This window comes from Bombina bombina, chromosome 6 (genome assembly GCF_027579735.1).
Source record: "Bombina bombina isolate aBomBom1 chromosome 6, aBomBom1.pri, whole genome shotgun sequence".
Lineage (NCBI taxonomy): Eukaryota > Metazoa > Chordata > Amphibia > Anura > Bombinatoridae > Bombina > Bombina bombina.
This window is the reverse complement of record NC_069504.1, coordinates 516,662,551-516,683,957: the sequence shown is the minus strand read 5'-3', so window position 1 is coordinate 516,683,957 and position 21,407 is coordinate 516,662,551. Positions and strand designations below refer to the sequence as shown.

The window sequence follows — 21,407 nt, the reverse complement described above, 5'->3', positions numbered from 1 at the left end:
CAGTTTACTCAAAAATGTTTTCCCCTTTAATTTCTCAATGATCCACTTTACCTGCTGGGGTGTATTAAATTGTTTACAAGTATTTCCATTACCCTTATAATGGCATTTGAAATAGATTATTTAGTCTGTAGTATCCCCACCCATCCTGAAAGTTTTTGGCCTCAAGGCAAAGCTGTGTTAACACAGCCAGTAGAAGTAATTACACTCCCAGCGGGTTATAGAAGAGATAAGGTAATAAAATGTTAATTTTCTCCATAAGGGGAATTCAGAACCTGGCCACCAGGAGGAGGCAAAGACACCCCAACCAAAGGCTTAAATATCCCTCCCACTTTCCTCATCCCCCCGTCATTTTAATAGCTCCACAAGCAATCAGCGTTGATGAGTTTCGCTGCCTGCTTTCTTCTCTCAAGTCTGTGGCAGAGGCGATGCTACTATCATTCACACTTGAAGGGCCGTGTTCCTGTTCCACGGCGTAGATTCCGGTAAGATCGTTTCATTTTACTTTTGTCATGATTGTATTGTATTACAAATGTTTTCCCGAGAGGCTACCACCTCGCGGGACTAACTATAAATCAGGATCTCAGTGAGGCTCCTTTTGTATCTTGGAATCAAGGGTTAATATCTCCTGAGGGGGGTATCATGTTTGTTATGTGATTCTACCGGTTTATGTGTAGTGGTACTTAGGCTCATGGCTTGTGGAACATAACGGCCTTGGAAGTGACGTGGCCTTTACGGACGGGAGCGCTTTTTTCTGGATTGTACGGTTCACCTTGTGACCGGGGCGTGGTTGCGTTTTTGACTTTCCATTTCCGCATACCTGACCACCTGGCAACGGAGAAATTCTGATCTGCTAGTGTAGGGCTCTTGGGAGGTGGTGAGTGCCTTTAGCCATTGTGGGCGTTTACGTTTTTGGTCCAATTTTTGTATCAATATCCTAGCTATGGAGGAGTCTGATATTGTGGAGACGTACATCTCTGTTTCAGTTTCTACTCCTTGCACAGAATGCGTATTGCCCCGGATGATACTAGCCTATCAGTTGTGTTCTGAATGCCATATTAGAGTGCTCAATTCCTCGGAATCGGGGAATCAAGGGGCCACTGTGCCATCCGCCTCTGGGGCCTCTGTCTTCTGAGTTGCGAGTTCCCGTTCACCATCGATTACTACGCATGCAGGTAACCCAGACTGTGCTTATCCTTCTCCGGAAGGTAGCTTCTTCCTGCCAGGGGTTTCGACACAATGTCGCATGTCCATAATTTTGGCACTGGCGCATATGCAACTTCCAGGAGTTGGTCTTAGATACTGTTTGTGTTCCGTTATCCAGGGCTCTTCAAGCATGGGGTGGCATGTTCAGCCTTCTGGGGGAACGTCCCTGAGGCTTCAGGTGGTCACTCTTCAGGGCCGGAATCGTCTTTCGCGCCGGCAGGGGTATGCTGTGCTTTTCAGTATAGACTGACACGCCTTTGTGTTCTTTTGAGGCACTCTTTGGCCTTGTCGGAAGACCCTATTCTTAATGGATCTGAGACTTCTCAGTCTGCTTCTTCAAAAAACTTGCAGAATTACTCATAAGAGGATTAAGTAAACTTCTTATAGTCTTGTTATTGAGTACTCTTTCCAGTTTGAGCTTGGTAGAACAGGGTCACTGTTGGGCCGTTCCTGCGGGTGCGTCAGTCCTCATTGGCCTCTCAAGCTTGTCGGCTGGGACTCAGTGGAGTTCTGCTGCAACTCTCTCACTGATTCCAACTTTACGTTGGGATGTGGAGTGTTTCCTTCCCCGCGTGGGTTGGAGGTTGGGAGGATTTAGGACCTCCTTGATGCTGGTTCTGGCGGGCTTGCCTTCAACGGCTCTTGGAATTATCCTTTTTGGATATTTTTTTCTTTTGAGATTCTCTTCGGAAATTTGTCCGTTGCTCCTTAACTGTCTTGACCGCCTTATTTGAGGGCCTTGTGGCTTTTTCCTTCTTCGGGAATTTAGTAGTTTCCTATCAGGGACGATAGGCTGTGTTGTCACCTTCTCCAAGCTACACTTAGGTGTTTTTTTCCACCGGGGTTTAGGATGCTCTGCATTCTTTTTTGCTTGGGTAAGGTCCTCTGGTACTCCTGAGGAGATTATGAGACTAGCCTTTGTTTTACTCACTATTTGGGTGACTTTGTCCTCAATGTTTTCTCTGGGAGTTGTTGTAACGCCTTTTTGGCCTCTAGGCTCTTCGTGCGACTCCGGCTCCTTTTGGAGTGTTGGACTCCTATGAGGGCTTTTCTCTTCCTTTTGGGTTGGTATTCCAAGTAAGTTCTCCGGGTTAGTCCGGTTATGTTCCCTGTGATGTTCCCTGGAACGATCTGGGGCTCAGGCCTATAGTTTTTGTTGCAGATCTTCTGGATTTTCGAAAGCCTTACGATCCTGTGGCAGGTTCGGTGCAATCCAGTTTTTTCAGGGAACATGGGCTATGACCTTCGGTCTAGACAGTTGAGCTGTTAGCAGCTTCGCCAGGTTTTCTGTGCCTTCCTCAGTGTTCATCTATGACGTCTGGATGATTTAATTTGGATTTTTTTCCTCAGCCTATGGCTTCATGTCTTATGGGCTTGTGTGCTGTTCCTTTCCGTACTCTCCCTTTCGGGGGGGGGGGGGTAGTTTGTCCTCCTTATGGGGGTGGGGTTTCCTCTTTCTGGAGGTTGGTTGTCCTGTGTACAGGTTGATGGAACAGGTGTTTTTTCTTTTATCCTTTAGAGGAGAGCAATACGCTCTCTGGGGTTCTGTTTCATCTGGGGAGATGATGTCTCCATGTTGAGACTGTCATGGAGTGTCGTGCTGGGTCTTATGAAGGCTCTATTGCATTTTCACTGTTCCTCTCCTAGGGGTTCTCTTTGGAGTTACTATTGTTAGAGCTCTTGGGTTGGCACCCAAGCTCCGTTGGGTGGCTGAGTCCATCCTTTTCCGTCCTCTTTATGGGGACTGGTGTTTGGGGTCTTTGCTGTTCCCCTGTCTTTCAGACTTGACAGCCAGCTGTAGTGGCCTGTGAGCAAGCAGAAGGTTGAGGTTTGAAATCAGTTGCCGCTGTTTGCACCTTGTCTGTGTGTTGGCAGACTTTTGCCAAGCCTCTATTGTTCGCCTTTGGGTCCTGTGTGGTACGATGAGCCTTTTTGAGGTTCTGTGCTTTCTCCATGTTCAAGATATGTGAGTAGGACTGGCATCCTTTTTGGTTAGCCTGTGCTGGACCTATCTTCTGCTGCTTTTACTTGCCTGCAAGTATTTTAATCAGAGTCATCCTGGCATGACTGTAGCGTGTGGTGTTGACCCAGGGGTTTGCCTTTCTGGGTTTGCTGCACGTATATCGGTTTCTGAAGACTTCAATATTTTGAGTTTCCGGGGTGTGTTGTTGAGGACCGCTTACTGGGCGACAGTGTCTCCTGGAGGCGTGCTGGCTCAGTTGTGTTTCTGCGGTCTCTAGCAAGGCTTGTGGACTATCTGCGGGTCAGTGTCCTTGGGGCCTTTTCTTTTTCCAATTTTTTCGAAACAGGGTTTTTGTTGGGTAAGGGTTTTTTAGGCCTGGTGCCCTCAGAATGGGCCGCCTTTTGTACCCTCCCATTTGAGCAATCAGTGTCCTCTATAGCTTGGGTATTGTTTTCCCATATGTAATAAATGCAGCTGTGGACTCTTTCCCTTTATGAAGAAAAACTTAAATTATGCTTACCTGATAATTTTCTTTTCTTCAGATGGAAAGAGACCACAGCTAACCGCCCATGTTTTTTCTGGGGCGTCTGTTAATTTTCCTTCTGGCACATTTTCACCCTGATATTTCTTCTACTGTTCATTGTTCCTCTGCAGAATGACTGGGGGATGAGGGAAGTGGGAGGGGTATTTAAGCCTTTGGGGTATCTTTGCCGCCTCATGGTGGCCAGGTTCTGAATTCCCAAAAGTAATGAATGCAGCTGTGGACTCTTTCCATCTGAAGAAAAGAAAATTATCAGGTAAGCATAATTTAAGTTTTCAGTTGTTCTCTCCAAGTATTGGTGATTGGTTTATGGACATATATAAGATAAAGAAGCAGGTATATGTATACAATGTGATAAAGTAATGAGATCTGATTGTACCTACAAGCTCAATCCATTTTATTAGGTTGTGGCTTCAAAACACAAAATCAGCTAATTCATATACACAAATAAGCCTTAAAAAGCAAACCTCATACATTTTATACTCTGCAGCTGATAAAAATAAAAGTAATTGGAAACACATTAAGGGAAAAACTATTTTATAGTATACTGTCCCTTTAAGGCTTCTTAAATATTTATCTTAGGAAATTGGCTATCAATGTTTTGTATTATAAAAAAAAACATCTACAATTGCTTTGCAATATCTACACTGGACTAGCAAGCAGGATATTTACTTAGGGCAGCCATTTTTATAGCTGATGTGGCTGATGCTTCTACTTACTGGTTATCCAGTCTTTCAGAACTGTTCTGATGACTCTGTCAGTGAAAATCTTTTGGGTCTACTTAAAAATGTTAATTCTTTTATTTGTGATTCTGTGTTTAATATTATGAAGATTGATATAAAAATCATGTCTTTGGGGTGGGCGGCGACCCAAGATGGCCTCAAGACTATGAAGCTCCGATTATCGTCTCAAACTTATTGTTTGAAAGTGGCCATACCTCAAGCCATCCTAACCACCCTTAGCAGTTCGGCTGTTTGGGAACCTTAAGGGATCAGGATTTCCAGCTCCTGGCCCCCGAGAAGTCAGAAAAAGTAGAGATTTGGGGGGAAGATTGGAAACGGGAGCAGTGCACAGTGTGTTATCCTGAGTAGCGGCAGCCCGGGCAGACATAATGTCTAACTTCTTCTCAGAAGATCACCAACTCACGGAGATAGTACTCTCCTTAAAAAACATGTTGCTGCCGGCATTTACTGAGCTGGAAGAGGCTACACAGCATTTATTAATTGAGATCCGCGCTCCCAGACCTGAATGTACATCACCAAAATGGCGCCGACCAGAGGCTGGCTCATCTGACACCAAGTACGGCACTTCACAGGCAATGCCTCCTCAGGGACATAGAGCGAAACTCACTACACAGATGACGGATCCCTGTAAATCGGTAGCTTCTCGGCATCAGAACTTAGAAAAGGCTGAAGAAGCACTTACCTCTGATATCACCATAACAGCATATATCATTAAAGCGGCAGTATGCACAGATGAACTTAACGATCTGCCCGCCAGTTTCCCTACACATTCTGTAATGGCCCTAACCGCCACCTCAGCAACGGAGCATGAACATGGGACAGCTTCTTTCGTTACTAGGTTAACAGGAGCGACATTGATCTCTGCAAAAACTGAAAACCTATTTGCAGACCCTCTCACAAAATCTGCAACGGCCATACTTGTTCTAACGGCAAAATCTCTGATAATGCCGGTCTTGTCTTACGAAGCAGCGTCAGCCAAAGAGGGCATAGGCTAATAACGGAAAGACCATACTTAAGCCGGCTCTTTTGCTGTTTGCACTAATGCGCTAATTGAATAACCCGCAAAACTTGAGCGGTTTGATAACCAATACACCGCTCTTCATGTTACATTTTATGTTGAGACTCAGTTAAGCTTATCGTAATGCCTAATTTGCTTAGTAATACATGCGGATGAGACTGTTCATCTATTCTCTTTGCGACTTAGTTAGGATATTGTTTGTTTATTTAAATCTGTTTGATTTGTAGTTATTTTTGCTTAAATGCCAAAAAATAATATTGCCTTGTATATAAGATTGGAGCCTTACACCTGCAGGGATAAGGGAGATACTGCACATTTGAACATACTTCTCTGCACTAACACCCAATACCTGACACCCTAAGTTCTCTCGAAACTATCTTCACGAACAGTACTTTGTAGGGAGAAATAAGGAAAAGATTCCATCTCTATGAGCTAATGTGCTCCCTGTAGCTACATCTCTATAGATACACAATCTCAGTAATGCACTGCCTGACGCTCCCTCACAAATAGAGTCTTGACATATGCTCTAGATGAAATGTCCTTTAATGATATATAAATATCAGAATTGAACCTTGCACTTACTGAAAGGTTGGTTACTCTACCCGCTGGATGCACCCCCTGTATTTGTAAGCATACTGATGAACGACCTTGATGCTTTATATGTGCTAATCTTATCTAGTGTGTACAATGCCCTGGTAATGAATTGTCTACAGCATTTTCTTCAGTAGTCTACTAACATACTTCCATACCTAATCTATATACATCCTTATAAACACCTTCACGAGGACCTACAGGCTCTTTCCTTAAAGTGAAACTCCTTAGCATACACGATCAGACTAGACAGACCAGCCCCTCTGTAATAGGAGTAAACTGTATAGAAGCAAAGGGTGATAATGCTTTATAATAGAAGCTAGGCCTGGCCCCACTGGCCGATTAAAACTATTCTTATGTTTAAAATTAACATAGCTTTACTAACATGACTGTTTCAAATGGAGTATAGACAGTCATTGTAGGATTTATATTTCTCCAACATAGGTGTGTCCGGTCCACGGCGTCATCCTTACTTGTGGGATATTCTCTTCCCCAACAGGAAATGGCAAAGAGCCCAGCAAAGCTGGTCACATGATCCCTCCTAGGCTCCGCCTACCCCAGTCATTCTCTTTGCCGTTGTACAGGCAACATCTCCACGGAGATGGCTTAGAGTTTTTTAGTGTTTAACTGTAGTTTTTTATTATTCAATCAAGAGTTTGTTATTTTAAAATAGTGCTGGTATGTACTATTTACTCTGAAACAGAAAAGAGATGAAGATTTCTGTTTGTATGAGGAAAATGATTTTAGCAACCGTTACTAAAATCCATGGCTGTTCCACACAGGACTGTTGAGAGGAATTAACTTCAGTTGGGGGAACAGTGAGCAGTCTTTTGCTGCTTGAGGTATGACACATTCTAACAAGACGATGTAATGCTGGAAGCTGTCATTTTCCCTATGGGATCCGGTAAGCCATTTTTATTCAGACAGTAAATAAGGGCTTCACAAGGGCTTATTAAGACTGTAGACATTTTCTGGGCTAAATCGATTCATATATTACACATATTTAGCCTTGAGGAATCATTTAATCTGGGTATTTTTGTTAAATAATATCGGCAGGCACTGTTTTAGACACCTTATTCTCTAGGGGCTTTCCCTAATCATAGGCAGAGCCTCATTTTCGCGCCGGTATTGCGCACTTGTTTTGGAGAAGCATGACATGCAGTCGCATGTGTGAGGAGCTCTGATACATAGAAAAGACTTTCTGAAGGCGTCATTTGGTATCGTATTCCCCTTTGGGCTTGGTTGGGTCTCAGCAAAGCAGATACCAGGGACTGTAAAGGGGTTAAAGTTAAAAACGGCTCCGGTTCCGTTATTTTAAGGGTTAAAGCTTCCAAATTTGGTGTGCAATACTTTTAAGGCTTTAAGACACTGTGGTGAAATTTTGGTGAATTTTGAACAATTCCTTCATACTTTTTCGCAATTGCAGTAATAAAGTGTGTTCAGTTTAAAATTTAAAGTGACAGTAACGGTTTTATTTTAAAACGTTTTTTGTACTTTGTTATCAAGTTTATGCCTGTTTAACATGTCTGAACTACCAGATAGACTGTGTTCTGAATGTGGGGAAGCCAAGGTTCCTTCTCATTTAAATAAATGTGATTTATGTGACACTGAAAATGATGCCCAAGATGATTCCTCAAGTGAGGGGAGTAAGCATGGTACTGCATCATTCCCTCCTTCGTCTACACGAGTCTTGCCCACTCAGGAGGCCCCTAGTACATCTAGCGCGCCAATACTCCTTACTATGCAACAATTAACGGCTGTAATGGATAATTCTATCAAAAACATTTTAGCCAAAATGCCCACTTATCAGCGTAAGCGCGACTGCTCTGTTTTAGATACTGAAGAGCATGAGGACGCTGATGATAATGGTTCTGAAATGCCCCTACACCAGTCTGAGGGGGCCAGGGAGGTTTTGTCTGAGGGAGAAATTTCAGATTCAGGGAAAATTTCTCAACAAGCTGAACCCGATGTGATTACATTTAAATTTAAGTTGGAACATCTCCGCGCTCTGCTTAAGGAGGTATTATCCACTCTGGATGATTGTGAGAATTTGATCATCCCAGAGAAACTATGTAAAATGGACAAGTTCCTAGAGGTCCCGGGGCTCCCAGAAGCTTTTCCTATACCCAAGCGGGTGGCGGACATTGTAAATAAAGAATGGGAAAGGCCCGGTATTCCTTTCGTCCCTCCCCCCATATTTAAAAAATTGTTTCCTATGGTCGACCCTAGAAAGGACTTATGGCAGACTGTCCCCAAGGTCGAGGGAGCGGTTTCTACTTTAAACAAACGCACCACTATACCCATAGAAGATAGTTGTGCTTTCAAAGATCCTATGGATAAAAAATTAGAAGGTTTTCTTAAAAAGATGTTTGTTCAGCAAGGTTACCTTCTACAACCAATTTCATGCATTGTCCCTGTCACTACAGCCGCGTGTTTCTGGTTCGATGAGCTAGTAAAGGCGATCGATAGTGATTCTCCTCCTTATGAGGAGATTATGGACAGAATCCGTGCTCTCAAATTGGCTAATTCTTTCACCCTAGACGCCACTTTGCAATTGGCTAGGTTAGCGGCGAAGAATTCTGGGTTTGCTATTGTGGCGCGTAGAGCGCTTTGGTTGAAATCTTGGTCAGCGGATGCGTCTTCCAAGAACAAACTCCTTAACATTCCTTTCAAGGGGAAAACGCTGTTTGGCCCTGACTTGAAAGAGATTATCTCTGATATCACTGGGGGTAAGGGCCACGTCCTTCCTCAGGATAGGTCTTTCAAGGCCAAAAATAAACCTAATTTTCGTCCCTTTCGTAGAAACGGACCAGCCCCAAGTGCTACGTCCTCTAAGCAAGAGGGTAATACTTCTCAAGCCAAGCCAGCCTGGAGACCAATGCAAGGCTGGAACAAGGGAAAGCAGGCCAAGAAACCTGCCACTGCTACCAAGACAGCATGAAATGTTGGCCCCCGATCCGGGACCGGATCTGGTGGGGGGCAGACTCTCTCTCTTCGCTCAGGCTTGGGCAAGAGATGTTCTGGATCCTTGGGCACTAGAAATAGTCTCCCAAGGTTATCTTCTGGAATTCAAGGGGCTTCCCCCAAGGGGGAGGTTCCACAGGTCTCAATTGTCTTCAGACCACATAAAGAGACAGGCATTCTTACATTGTGTAGAAGACCTGTTGAAAATGGGAGTGATTCATCCTGTTCCATTAGGAGAACAAGGGATGGGGTTCTACTCCAATCTGTTCATAGTTCCCAAAAAAAGAGGGAACGTTCAGACCAATCTTAGATCTCAAGATCTTAAACAAGTTTCTCAAGGTTCCATCGTTCAAAATGGAAACCATTCGAACAATTCTTCCTTCCATCCAGGATGGTCAATTCATGACCACGGTGGATTTAAAGGATGCGTATCTACATATTCCTATCCACAAGGAACATCATCGGTTCCTAAGGTTCGCATTCCTGGACAAGCATTACCAGTTTGTGGCGCTTCCTTTCGGATTAGCCACTGCTCCAAGGATTTTAGCAAAGGTACTAGGGTCCCTTCTAGCGGTGCTAAGACCAAGGGGCATTGCAGTAGTACCTTACTTGGACGACATTCTGATTCAAACGTCGTCCCTTCCTCAAGCAAAGGCTCACACGGACATAGTCCTGGCCTTTCTCAGATCTCACGGATGGAAAGTGAACGTGGAAAAGAGTTCTCTATCTCCGTCGACAAGGGTTCCCTTCTTGGGAACAATAATAGACTCCTTAGAAATGAGGATTTTTCTGACAGAGGCCAGAAAAACAAAACTTCTAAACTCTTGTCAAACACTTTATTCCGTTCCTCTTCCTTCCATAGCGCAGTGCATGGAAGTAATAGGTTTGATGGTAGCGGCAATGGACATAGTTCCTTTTGCGCGCATTCATCTAAGACCATTACAACTGTGCATGCTCAGTCAGTGGAATGGGGACTATACAGACTTGTCTCCGAAGATACAAGTAAATCAGAGGACCAGAGACTCACTCCGTTGGTGGCTGTCCCTGGACAACCTGTCACAAGGGATGTCCTTCCGCAGACCAGAGTGGGTCATTGTCACGACCGACGCCAGTCTGATGGGCTGGGGCGCGGTCTGGGGATCCCTGAAAGCTCAGGGTCTTTGGTCTCGGGAAGAATCTCTTCTACCGATAAATATTCTGGAACTGAGAGCGATATTCAATGCTCTCAAGGCTTGGCCTCAGCTAGCAAAGGCCAAGTTCATACGGTTTCAATCAGACAACATGACGACTGTTGCGTACATCAACCATCAGGGGGGAACAAGGAGTTCCCTGGCGATGGAAGAAGTGACCAAAATCATTCAATGGGCGGAGACTCACTCCTGCCACCTGTCTGCAATCCACATCCCAGGAGTGGAAAATTGGGAAGCGGATTTTCTGAGTCGTCAGACATTACATCCGGGGGAGTGGGAACTCCATCCGGAAATCTTTGCCCAAATTACTCAACTGTGGGGCATTCCAGACATGGATCTGATGGCCTCTCGGCAGAACTTCAAGGTTCCTTGCTACGGGTCCAGATCCAGGGATCCCAAGGCGACTCTAGTAGATGCACTAGTAGCACCTTGGACCTTCAAACTAGCTTATGTATTCCCGCCGTTTCCTCTCATCCCCAGGCTGGTAGCCAGGATCAATCAGGAGAGGGCATCGGTGATCTTGATAGCTCCTGCGTGGCCACGCAGGACTTGGTATGCAGATCTGGTGAATATGTCATCGGCTCCACCATGGAAGCTACCTTTGAGACGAGACCTTCTTGTTCAAGGTCCGTTCGAACATCCGAATCTGGTTTCACTCCAACTGACTGCTTGGAGATTGAACGCTTGATCTTATCAAAACGAGGGTTCTCAGATTCTGTTATTGATACTCTTGTTCAGGCCAGAAAGCCTGTAACTAGAAAAATTTACCACAAAATATGGAAAAAATATATCTGTTGGTGTGAATCTAAAGGATTCCCTTGGGACAAGGTAAAAATTCCTAAGATTCTATCCTTTCTTCAAGAAGGATTGGAGAAAGGATTATCTGCAAGTTCCTTGAAGGGACAGATTTCTGCCTTGTCTGTGTTACTTCACAAAAAGCTGGCAGCTGTGCCAGATGTTCAAGCCTTTGTTCAGGCTCTGGTTAGAATCAAGCCTGTTTACAAACATTTGACTCCTCCTTGTAGTCTCAACTTAGTTCTTTCAGTTCTTCAGGGGGTTCCGTTTGAACCCTTACATTCCGTTGATATTAAGTTATTATCTTGGAAAGTTTTGTTTTTGGTTGCAATTTCTTCTGCTAGAAGAGTTTCAGAATTATCTGCTCTGCAGTGTTCTCCTCCTTATCTGGTGTTCCATGCAGATAAGGTGGTTTTACGTACTAAACCTGGTTTTCTTCCAAAAGTTGTTTCTAACAAAAACATTAACCAGGAGATAGTCGTGCCTTCTTTGTGTCCGAAACCAGTTTCGAAGAAGGAACGTTTGTTGCACAATTTGGATGTTGTTCGCGCTCTAAAATTCTATTTAGATGCTACAAAGGATTTTAGACAAACATCTTCCTTGTTTGTTGTTTATTCTGGTAAAAGGAGAGGTCAAAAAGCAACTTCTACCTCTCTCTCTTTTTGGATTAAAAGCATCATCAGATTGGCTTACGAGACTGCCGGACGGCAGCCTCCTGAAAGAATCACAGCTCATTCCACTAGGGATGTGGCTTCCACATGGGCCTTCAAGAACGAGGCTTCTGTTGATCAGATATGTAGGGCAGCGACTTGGTCTTCACTGCACACTTTTACCAAATTTTACAAGTTTGATACTTTTGCTTCTTCTGAGGCTATTTTTGGGAGAAAGGTTTTGCAAGCCGTGGTGCCTTCCATTTAGGTGACCTGATTTGCTCCCTCCCTTCATCCGTGTCCTAAAGCTTTGGTATTGGTTCCCACAAGTAAGGATGACGCCGTGGACCGGACACACCTATGTTGGAGAAAACAGAATTTATGTTTACCTGATAAATTACTTTCTCCAACGGTGTGTCCGGTCCACGGCCCGCCCTGGTTTTTTAATCAGGTCTGATATTTTATTTTCTTTAACTACAGTCACCACGGTATCATATGGTTTCTCCTATGCAAATATTCCTCCTTAACGTCGGTCGAATGACTGGGGTAGGCGGAGCCTAGGAGGGATCATGTGACCAGCTTTGCTGGGCTCTTTGCCATTTCCTGTTGGGGAAGAGAATATCCCACAAGTAAGGATGACGCCGTGGACCGGACACACCGTTGGAGAAAGTAATTTATCAGGTAAACATAAATTCTGTTTTTGCCTGATTTTTTTTTTTTTTTTTTTTTTTTTTTTTGTGTCTACTCCTGTTATGGGTGATATGCCTGTTCCTGTTTCACCATTGTAAAAGTTGACCCCACATACTGACCTTGCTTAGTGTAAAGTCCTTGTACTCAAACTATGGCATCACTGTTCAGTTGCTAGGCCTGGAGTTGTGCCGGACTCTTTTAATACCACTTCTAGCCATATTACAAAAACACTTAGATTAGCCTGACCACCATTTCCAAATATGCCACAGAGACTAGTTAATTTTGTCAAGAAAGAAAAAGGAGTGAAGGACAGGCTAGAGCGGTTGCGGGGGCAGGGAGGTTCTGTTTTATTTTGTTTGTTTGGGTTGTTTGTTGTGTTATGTGTTATTGTTTTAATATTATAAAACTGAGAAGCACAGGTGCACTGGGTAATGACACTCAGTTAATCTTGCCATAGTTTCTGATGCAAGGATCATTGCATACCATAATATTGTTTCAGCTTCAAATCTCTAGATTTCATGGGTATCCGGCTTTGTGGACAGAGATTGTTTCTTTATATTTTATGATAACAAGTATGCCTTTCCTGCGAATTGATAGATGTTAACATGTGGTATCCATTCTATAACATGAATTTTAATGTCAATGTAACTCTCCTTGTCAATGTATCTGCTCGATCACATGTACCTGTGTTTCTTCAATAAAAAGAATTTAAAAAAAAAAAAAAAAAAATCATGTCTTTGGCAAATCTTGCCAAGAGGGCCTTATAGCTTAAATTGTGGTCTGCTGGCATGGTTTCAAAATCCAGATTGTTGTCTCTTTCCTTTCAGTGAAAGAAACGGGTTCTGATTTAGACTCTATTATAGCTCCTGTTAATGGAGGTAAAGATGCTTTTTCTTCCTCAAGACAAGAAGTCTAGATTGAAATCTAAAACTTCTAATTGTTTTCATTCCTTTCTTCAGAATAAGGAACAACAGTGTGACTCCTCTGCTCAGAAGCAAGGAACCTCTGGCTCAGTCTGGAGACCTAGTGCTAATATGAGCAAGTCAAAGCAGGCTAAGAAATCTATCCCTACTACTAAATCTGCATTAAGGTGCGGCCCCCGATCCAGACGTTTCAGAAGGCTTGATTTCTGTCTGTTTCAGATCCCTGGGTTCTGAATATAGTCTTCAAGGGATATTGAATAGGATTCAGAAAAAGGACTCCCAGAGGAATATTTTATTTTTCTGTCAATGTTTCAAAAAATCTTTTAAAAGCTCAAGCTTTTTCCAGTCTGTCTCAGATCTTGAAGCTATGGGTGTGATTGTGCCAGTTCCTTTGCAGGAACAAGGGGTGGGATTATATTCAAATCTCTTAATTGTTCCAAAGAATGGAGAGTAGTTTTAGATCAGTTCTGGATTTGAAAGCTCTAAACAAGTTTGTAAGGATTCCATCTTTCAAAATGGAAACTATTCTGCCTTTCGTTCAGCTAGGTCACTTTATGTCCACAATAGATTTAAAGGATGCTTTCCTACATGTTCCAATTCACATAGAACATTTCTAGTTTCTGGACAAGCATATTCAGTTTGTTGCTCTTCCATTTGTTTGGGCTATAGCTCCCAAGAAATTCACAAAGGTTCTGGTTGCCCTTTTGTCTGTGATCACAGCTCACAGACAAAAGGGCACCCTCAGGGTATTGCTGTGATTCCTTAACTTGGTTCAAGCTCCATCTTTTTCTTTAGCAGAATCTCACACCAACCGACTCTTATTGTTTCTTCAACAACATTTTTGGAGGATCAATTTTCCAAAAAGTTCTTCGATTCCTCAAACAATGGTAACTTTTTGGGGTTTTCAAATAGATTCAGTTTCCATGAGTCTTTCTCTAACAGAGCAGAGAAGGTTAAGATTGGTGTCAGCTTGTCTGAACCTTCAGTCTCTCTCTCCCCCTCTGTTGCCTTTGTATGGAAGTTCTAGGTCTTATGATTGCAGCTTTAGATACAATTCCATTTGCTTGTTTTTATGACATTAGACCTCTTCAGCTTTGTATTCTTTGTCAATTGTGGAGAGATTATACTCAGCTGTCTCAAATTATATTTTTGGATCCCAGTACAAGTCAGTCTCTAACTTGGTGGCTAGGTCATCAGTTTATTATTCAGGAGGCTTCGTTTGCTCGTCTTACCTGGATTGTTATCAGTACAGATGCAAGTCTCTTAGGTTGGGGAGCTGTTTGTGGTCTCTGAGAGCACAGTAAGTTTGAGATCCTTGGGAGGTGAGGTTATAAATAATTATTCTAAACTCTGTGCTATTTTAAGGGCTCTTAAAGCTTGGCCTCTCTTGAACAGAGAATCTCATCTCCATTTTCAGACAGAAAATGTCACAGCAGTATCTTATGTCAACTATCAGGGAGAAGCTCAGAGTTCCCCAGCCATGAGAGAAGTGTCTCAAATTCTCTTATGTCCAGAAACCAATTGTTGTCTAGTCTCTGTGGTTAATATGCCAGGGGTCATCAACTGGGAAGTGGACTTTCTCGCTTGTCAATCTCTACATCCAGTGGAGTGGTCTCTTCACCAGGATGTATTCAATCAGATTGTGAATCTTTGGGGTCTCCAGAGATAGATCCGATGGCTTCTCGTTTGAACAACAAACTTCCCAGGTACTTTGCAAGGTCTATGGACCCTGAAGCAGAGTATTTGGATGCTCTAGTAGCTCCTTGGTCATTCCAGCTTGCTTATCTTTTTTCTCCTCTGTTACTTCTGTCCAGAGTGATCTCCAAGATAAGGCTAGAGAAATCATCAGTAATCTTGATTGCCCTAGCTTGGCCTCGGAGGATTTGGCATGCAGATCTGGTTTAGATGCCCAGCTGCCCTCCTTGGCCTCTCCCTCTAAGTTCAGACCTTCTGTCTCAAGGTCAATTTTTCCATCAAGATCTCAAGTCTCTGAACTGAATTGGCATCGAAATTGAACAGTTAGTCCTTAAACATAAAGGTCTCTCTGATTCAGTGGTAAATAACTGCATACAAAATAGATGTTTTTAAAGTATTTGTTTAGGAAAATATTCATTGTATTGCAGTCTGAGGGTATACTTCTTTTTTCGCTGGTGTCTATTACGAACAGATATAAATGAGCTCATGTACTGATCACACAGTCTCATTATCTTTGTATAGAATGTTGTAAGGTTAGGTTCTGGGCCCTGCAGTATTCACACCATCCTCTCCCCTGGGAGGGGAGGGGGTAGTGAACACAATTTTCAGGATTGAATAACAGGAAAATCATGCTAAAAAAAATACTATTGTGACAAGTATATTATTAACCATTTTGGGGGGAATTAAAGTTTAATGTCCATTCAATAGGTATAAAATAATGTGGAAAAACGCACACACACACATATATATATATTTATGTAGTAATTTCATGCTTTTTTATGCTCCCTGTTTAGGTTTGCAAAGATTGAAGTCAGCTCATCGGACCCTATAATTCCATTTAGAGAAACGATAATAAGACCACCAAAAGTGGACATGGTCAATGAAGATATTGGAAAACAGCATAAAGTGGCTGTCATACACCAGGTAAAGGAGGAGCTAAATAAGGCTCCAGAGGGTGTCCAGATTGATCCAGATGGACTGGTGACTATGACTACTCCAAATAAATTAGCCACACTTGGCGTCAGAGCAATGCCACTGCCTGAGGAAGTAACTCAGCTTCTGGAAACCAACAGTGATTTGATTAGAACTATGGAGCAGATTAACTTGGCCTATAATGAGAGTAGCAGTCCCATTTCAGTCAATCAGATAACCACAGAAAAAATTCATGAGTTTAAATGTAAACTGGAACAACATCTGCAGGGTAGAAGGTGGAGAAATACTGTAGATCATATATGGTCATTTGGTCCTAGACACTGTGGGCCAAATATTTTAGTGAATCATATTGAGGGTTATGAAAGACCATCTGTCTGGCAGTGCCTTGACAAGATAAATAAAGAAAGAAAATATAGGAACTTGGACAACAGTATAGTCAGTGGATTTCAGCTGGTGACACTCTCTGGCCCAATGTGTGAAGAACCTCTCATGGGTGTCTGTTTCGTTGTGGAAAAACTGGTTATGTCCAAGATAAAGATTGCAAAACAAGATTCAGATGAAAATATTGGTGCAGAGGAAGAACAAAGCGACAGAGAAACTACATCTGTGTTAGCTGACAGCACTCTGAAATCTTTACTTCAGGAAGGTGAAGCTGATCCTGAAAGTCAGAGCGGTGCAAGAGCTTCTGATAAGTCCAGCAGACGTAAAGGGGAGTTATATTTATCAGACTGTTATGGACCATTCTCTGGACAACTAATTGCTACTATGAAGGAAGCATGTCGGTATGCATTCCAAGTAAAGCCCGCAAGACTTATGGCTGCCATGTACACTTGTGACATAATGGCCACAGCGGAAGTGTTAGGTAAGTGACATTTAAACTGATTATCTAAAGCTGCGCATATGTAAACCACCATATTTATTTTAAAGGGACAGTCTACACCAAAATTGTTATTGTTTAAAAAGATAGATAATGCCTTTACTACCCATTCCCCAGCTTTGCACAACCGACATTGTTATATAAATATACTTTATAACATTTAAACCTATACATGTCTGCCTGTTTCTAAGCCATTATAGACAGCCTTTTATCACATGCTTTTTATTTGTTTTTCACAACAGGAGACTGATAGTTCATATGGGCCATATAGGTATCATTGTGCTCACACCCAGAGAGTTATTTAAGAGGCAGCACAGCACTGATTGGCTAAAATGCAAGTTTATAGATAATAAATAAAAAGTCATGTGATCAGGGACTGTCATAAGATGCTTAGATACAAGATAATCACAGAGGTAAAAGTATATTAATATAACTGTGTTGGTTATGCAAAACTGGGGAATGGGTAATAAAGGGATTATCTATCTTTTTAAACAACAAAAATTCTGGTGTTGTCTGTCCCTTGTAAAGGGATGTCAAATTCAAAATTAAATGATTTAATCTCTCTTAACATGTTTCAAGTAATTAAACTATTATAACATTGCAATATACATTTATCATTTGTGTTGCTTGCTTTTACTGTAAAATACCTCTGAAAATTGCACTTGTGCCATGCTTTTCAGGGAGGCTGGAACTCAGATATTGTACTCAAAGGCACATTGTTCTCAAAAAAAATTCTACTGTGTATATAAAAGAGCAGCGTTTAAACACAAATACAAATATTAGTTTGCCAAAAGAAAATGGTTTAGGGAAAGTGTTTTTTTTTTTTTTTAATTTAATCTAATCTACAATATTAGTGTTATAATCCCTAATAATACTGGTTATGTGAACAACTGACTCAGCTTTACTTGGCAACAATGAGTTGGTTTATTCAGGACAGTAACATGAGAAAATAAAATATATTTTTAAATATTCTCATTTAGGTAAAACAAATTAAAAATTGACCCAATTGTCCTAATGTGTTCACAAACTAATTTAAAGTTATCCCTAATTTGCCACAATCAAGATAGATAACCAAACATACCAGGGTTTTCAAAAAGTTTATTATTGATTTACAAAATCTTACACATTCTGTTGACACTAATATATTCAGTGGTACATTTAAAAACATTAACAGAATACTTTTTGCATTAATTATTATTAATATTTAACCCTTTTTCATAACTAATAAGTTCTGATAGGTGATATTATGAACATAGCAATATGATTATTATATAGTAATGAGGACTCAATTATGATAAGATATTAACAGATTTAATAAAGTATTAATAATGTACAATAGATTACAAACTATACATTTGATATTCAACCCCAACCGATTGTCTGTTACACCAAAATTATGAATATATTATTATGCTCTCTTGATAACCAATCCTGATTACGTCATTACAAATCAGATTAGTTATCAAGAGAGAATAATAATATATTCATAATTTTGGTGTAACAGACAATCGGCAGAATAATCAGCATTAACCATTTAACAGAATATATCTAATTATCAAATTTCAATTAACGACTATGAGCCTAATCTTACAATTAAAACGTAACTGTAGTTTGACAGATTAACACCGTTACCAACAAGTACAAGATAATTATCTGACAAGAATTGTTTATATAAGTCCAGTACACCAGTCAGAAAGCTTTATACAAATTCTAACAATTCAATAAGCTGATCAACAAATACAATATGATTTTCTGGTTACCCTGGTTACATTACTATAAACCCAACGTGGCACTGCAGATTTATTAATAATTAAGCAATCAGTACCACTGACCAATTATGAACACAATGTCTAGATTGTCAGATCTGAGGTAAATGACTATAATCAATATAGCAGTTGAAGTGCGTTCTAATGAATCAACAAATCTCTAGCATTTATCAACAAATATAATACAACACCCAGGGATTACTTTATAATAATTTAAAACCAATCTTGCAACATTTATTACAGAACCCCTTTGCCATAAACACACAATGTTTATACAATAGTATTAAATTAATTCAATGCACAGATAAATATTATTTAGAGTATAACCATCTATAAGATGTTCCACACTCTGTTATACTCAGATTTGAGACCACTCCTTTTGGTCAAAATAATAATTTCAGAAATGTCATATCATTTTATGGCCTTATATTAACACCCTTAGCTATTGCTATGACTTAAAAGTCTATATAATTCATCCCAGCTTTGATATCAGTATATTTAATTTCTTATAAATATACCCTGATGAAGGTAGCCTAATTTGCTGTTTATGTTCAGTTGACTTTCTGTGTATTGCACTTGTAACAATCTATTTTACAAAAGATGGGAAATACGCCTCTTAGTCTACAGCAATGTTTCCCAAAATAATCGATGTAAGGAAGGCAATAATGTCCCAAAATATATTTATAAATTGCATTGATCCCATATATCTTTTAAGGAATCTATATCTTCTGCAGTGCTCTTCAGAGAATAGTGCATGTACCGCTCTTCTCCAGTGCTACAAAGTCCCTGTCCAAGCACTCAGAGACCACCCAAGACTCCCCTAAACATAATTTTCCATAGAAATACACTTTGAGACCTTGTGATATTCCTATTTTCACAAGCTGGAACATCAGTTTCCAGAAAACAAATAGTTGCAGTATAGCATACTGTCTTCATACTTGTGATGTGAATGAAATATACAGACTCAAAAAAGCTATTAGCAATGTATAAATAAATACATGTTCTTGTAGGCATAATCTATCAGCAAGATACTTTTTCTAGTGCATAAACACATTGAGAATTATTTTAGGTTTTGAAGATGTAGTTTTGTATTGAGAGGGCCCAAGGCATATTTTGAAGTTCTACAAATGTTTATCAGCTTTTTTTTTTTTTTACATTTTTGGTTTTAAAAGAGCATTATCCAAAAGGCTTTAGGCTATTTTCCCAAAGTTCACTAGGTATAACGCAGATTGCAGTGCACATGCCACAAAAATCTACAAGCTGTTCTTTTTTATGTGTATTTTGTAATAAAGAATGGCAGACGTTTAGAATATAAAATATTCGGCTCTAGTATGGACCTCTACTGTAGTTTATTTATTGCCAGAGGATAAGATTTATGTTATCCCTTGGTGTTTTTATGCTTCTGAAGAGAAAACTTAACACATATTTAATACTTCATTTGTATTATTCGTCTTTTTAATTTTGTATAAAGAAAATACATTAGATCAAAAGTCCAATTATAGAATTGTAATTACTTAAAAGTCCATTTTAATTCTTGCTTACCCTAATTTGGGCTAGATTACAAGTAGTGCTCTAAATAATGTTTTCACCCTCGCACAAACAGCGCTAAAAATAAACTTTTAACACGGATGGGTTAGCGTAATACAAGTTGAGAGTAAAATTTTGCGTGCGAGCCAAACACGATGCGCACTAACTTGAGAACTTTGGATATTGCGACTGTGTTAAGTTCTTCTCCCCATAAACTTTAATGGAGTGGGATGAAGAAAAATAAAAATTAACACTTATCACTCACGCGTGTTAGACCTACAGCGCTAAACTCAAAGGTAGTTATGAAAATTTTACATTCCAATGTTTTTCACATAAAAGAAAATTTTGTTTTTATATATATATATATATATATATACATACAGTATCTCACAAAAGTGAGTACACCTCTCACAATTTTGTAAATATTTTATCTTTTCATGTGACAACACTGAAGAAATTACACTTTGCTACATGCCTGTATAACAGTGTAAATTTGCTGTCCCCTCAAAATAACTCAACACACAACCATTAATGTCTAAACCGTTGGCAACAAAAGTGAGTACACCCCTAAGTGGAAATGTCCAAATTGGACCCAAATAGTCATTTTCCCTCCCTGGTGTCATGTGACTCGTTAGTGTTGCAAGGTCTCAGATGTGTTAAATTTGGTGTTATCGCTCTCACACTCTCTCATACTGGTCACTGGAAGTTCAACATGGCACCTCATGGCAAAGAACTCTCTGAGTATCTGAAAAAAAGAATTGTTGCTCTACATAAAGATGTCCTAGGCTATAAGAAGACCCTAAAACTGAGCTGCAGCACGGTGGGTAACACCATACAGCAGTTTCACAAGACAGGCTTAGAACAGGCCTCGCCATGGTCGACCAAAGAAGTTGAGTGCACATGCTCAGCGTCATATACAGAGGTTGTCTTTGGGAAATAGATGTATTAGTGCTGCCAGCATTGCTGCAGAGGTTGAAGGGGTGGGGGGTCAGCCTGCCAGTGCTCAGACCATACGCCCCACACTGCATTAAATTGGTCTGCATGGCTGTCGTCACAGAAGGAAGCCTCTTCTAAAGATGTTGCACAAGAAAGCCCACAAACAGTTTGCTGAAGACAAGCAGACTAAGGACATGGATTACTGGAACCATGTCCTGTGGTCAGATGAGACCAAGATAAACCTATTTGGTTCAGATGGTGTCAAGCGTGTGTGGCGGCAACCAGATGAGGAGTACAAAGACAATTGTGTCTTGCCTACAGTCAAGCATGGTGGTGGGAGTGTCATGGTCTGGGCCTGCATGAGTGCTGCCGGCACTGGGGAGCTACAGTTCATTGAGGGAA

General features: G+C 40.9%; 1 protein-coding gene across 1 annotated transcript in view; it reads left to right on the top strand.

The window, feature by feature from the left end:
• The window catches only part of EFL1 (elongation factor like GTPase 1), an 869,365-nt gene that overhangs the window by 668,117 nt on the left and 179,841 nt on the right, over positions 1 to 21,407 (top strand). The window contains exon 18 of the mRNA XM_053717412.1: positions 15,761 to 16,761. Within this exon, the coding sequence (XP_053573387.1) occupies positions 15,761 to 16,761 (1,001 nt within the window). The remainder of the gene's footprint in view (positions 1 to 15,760; positions 16,762 to 21,407) is intronic.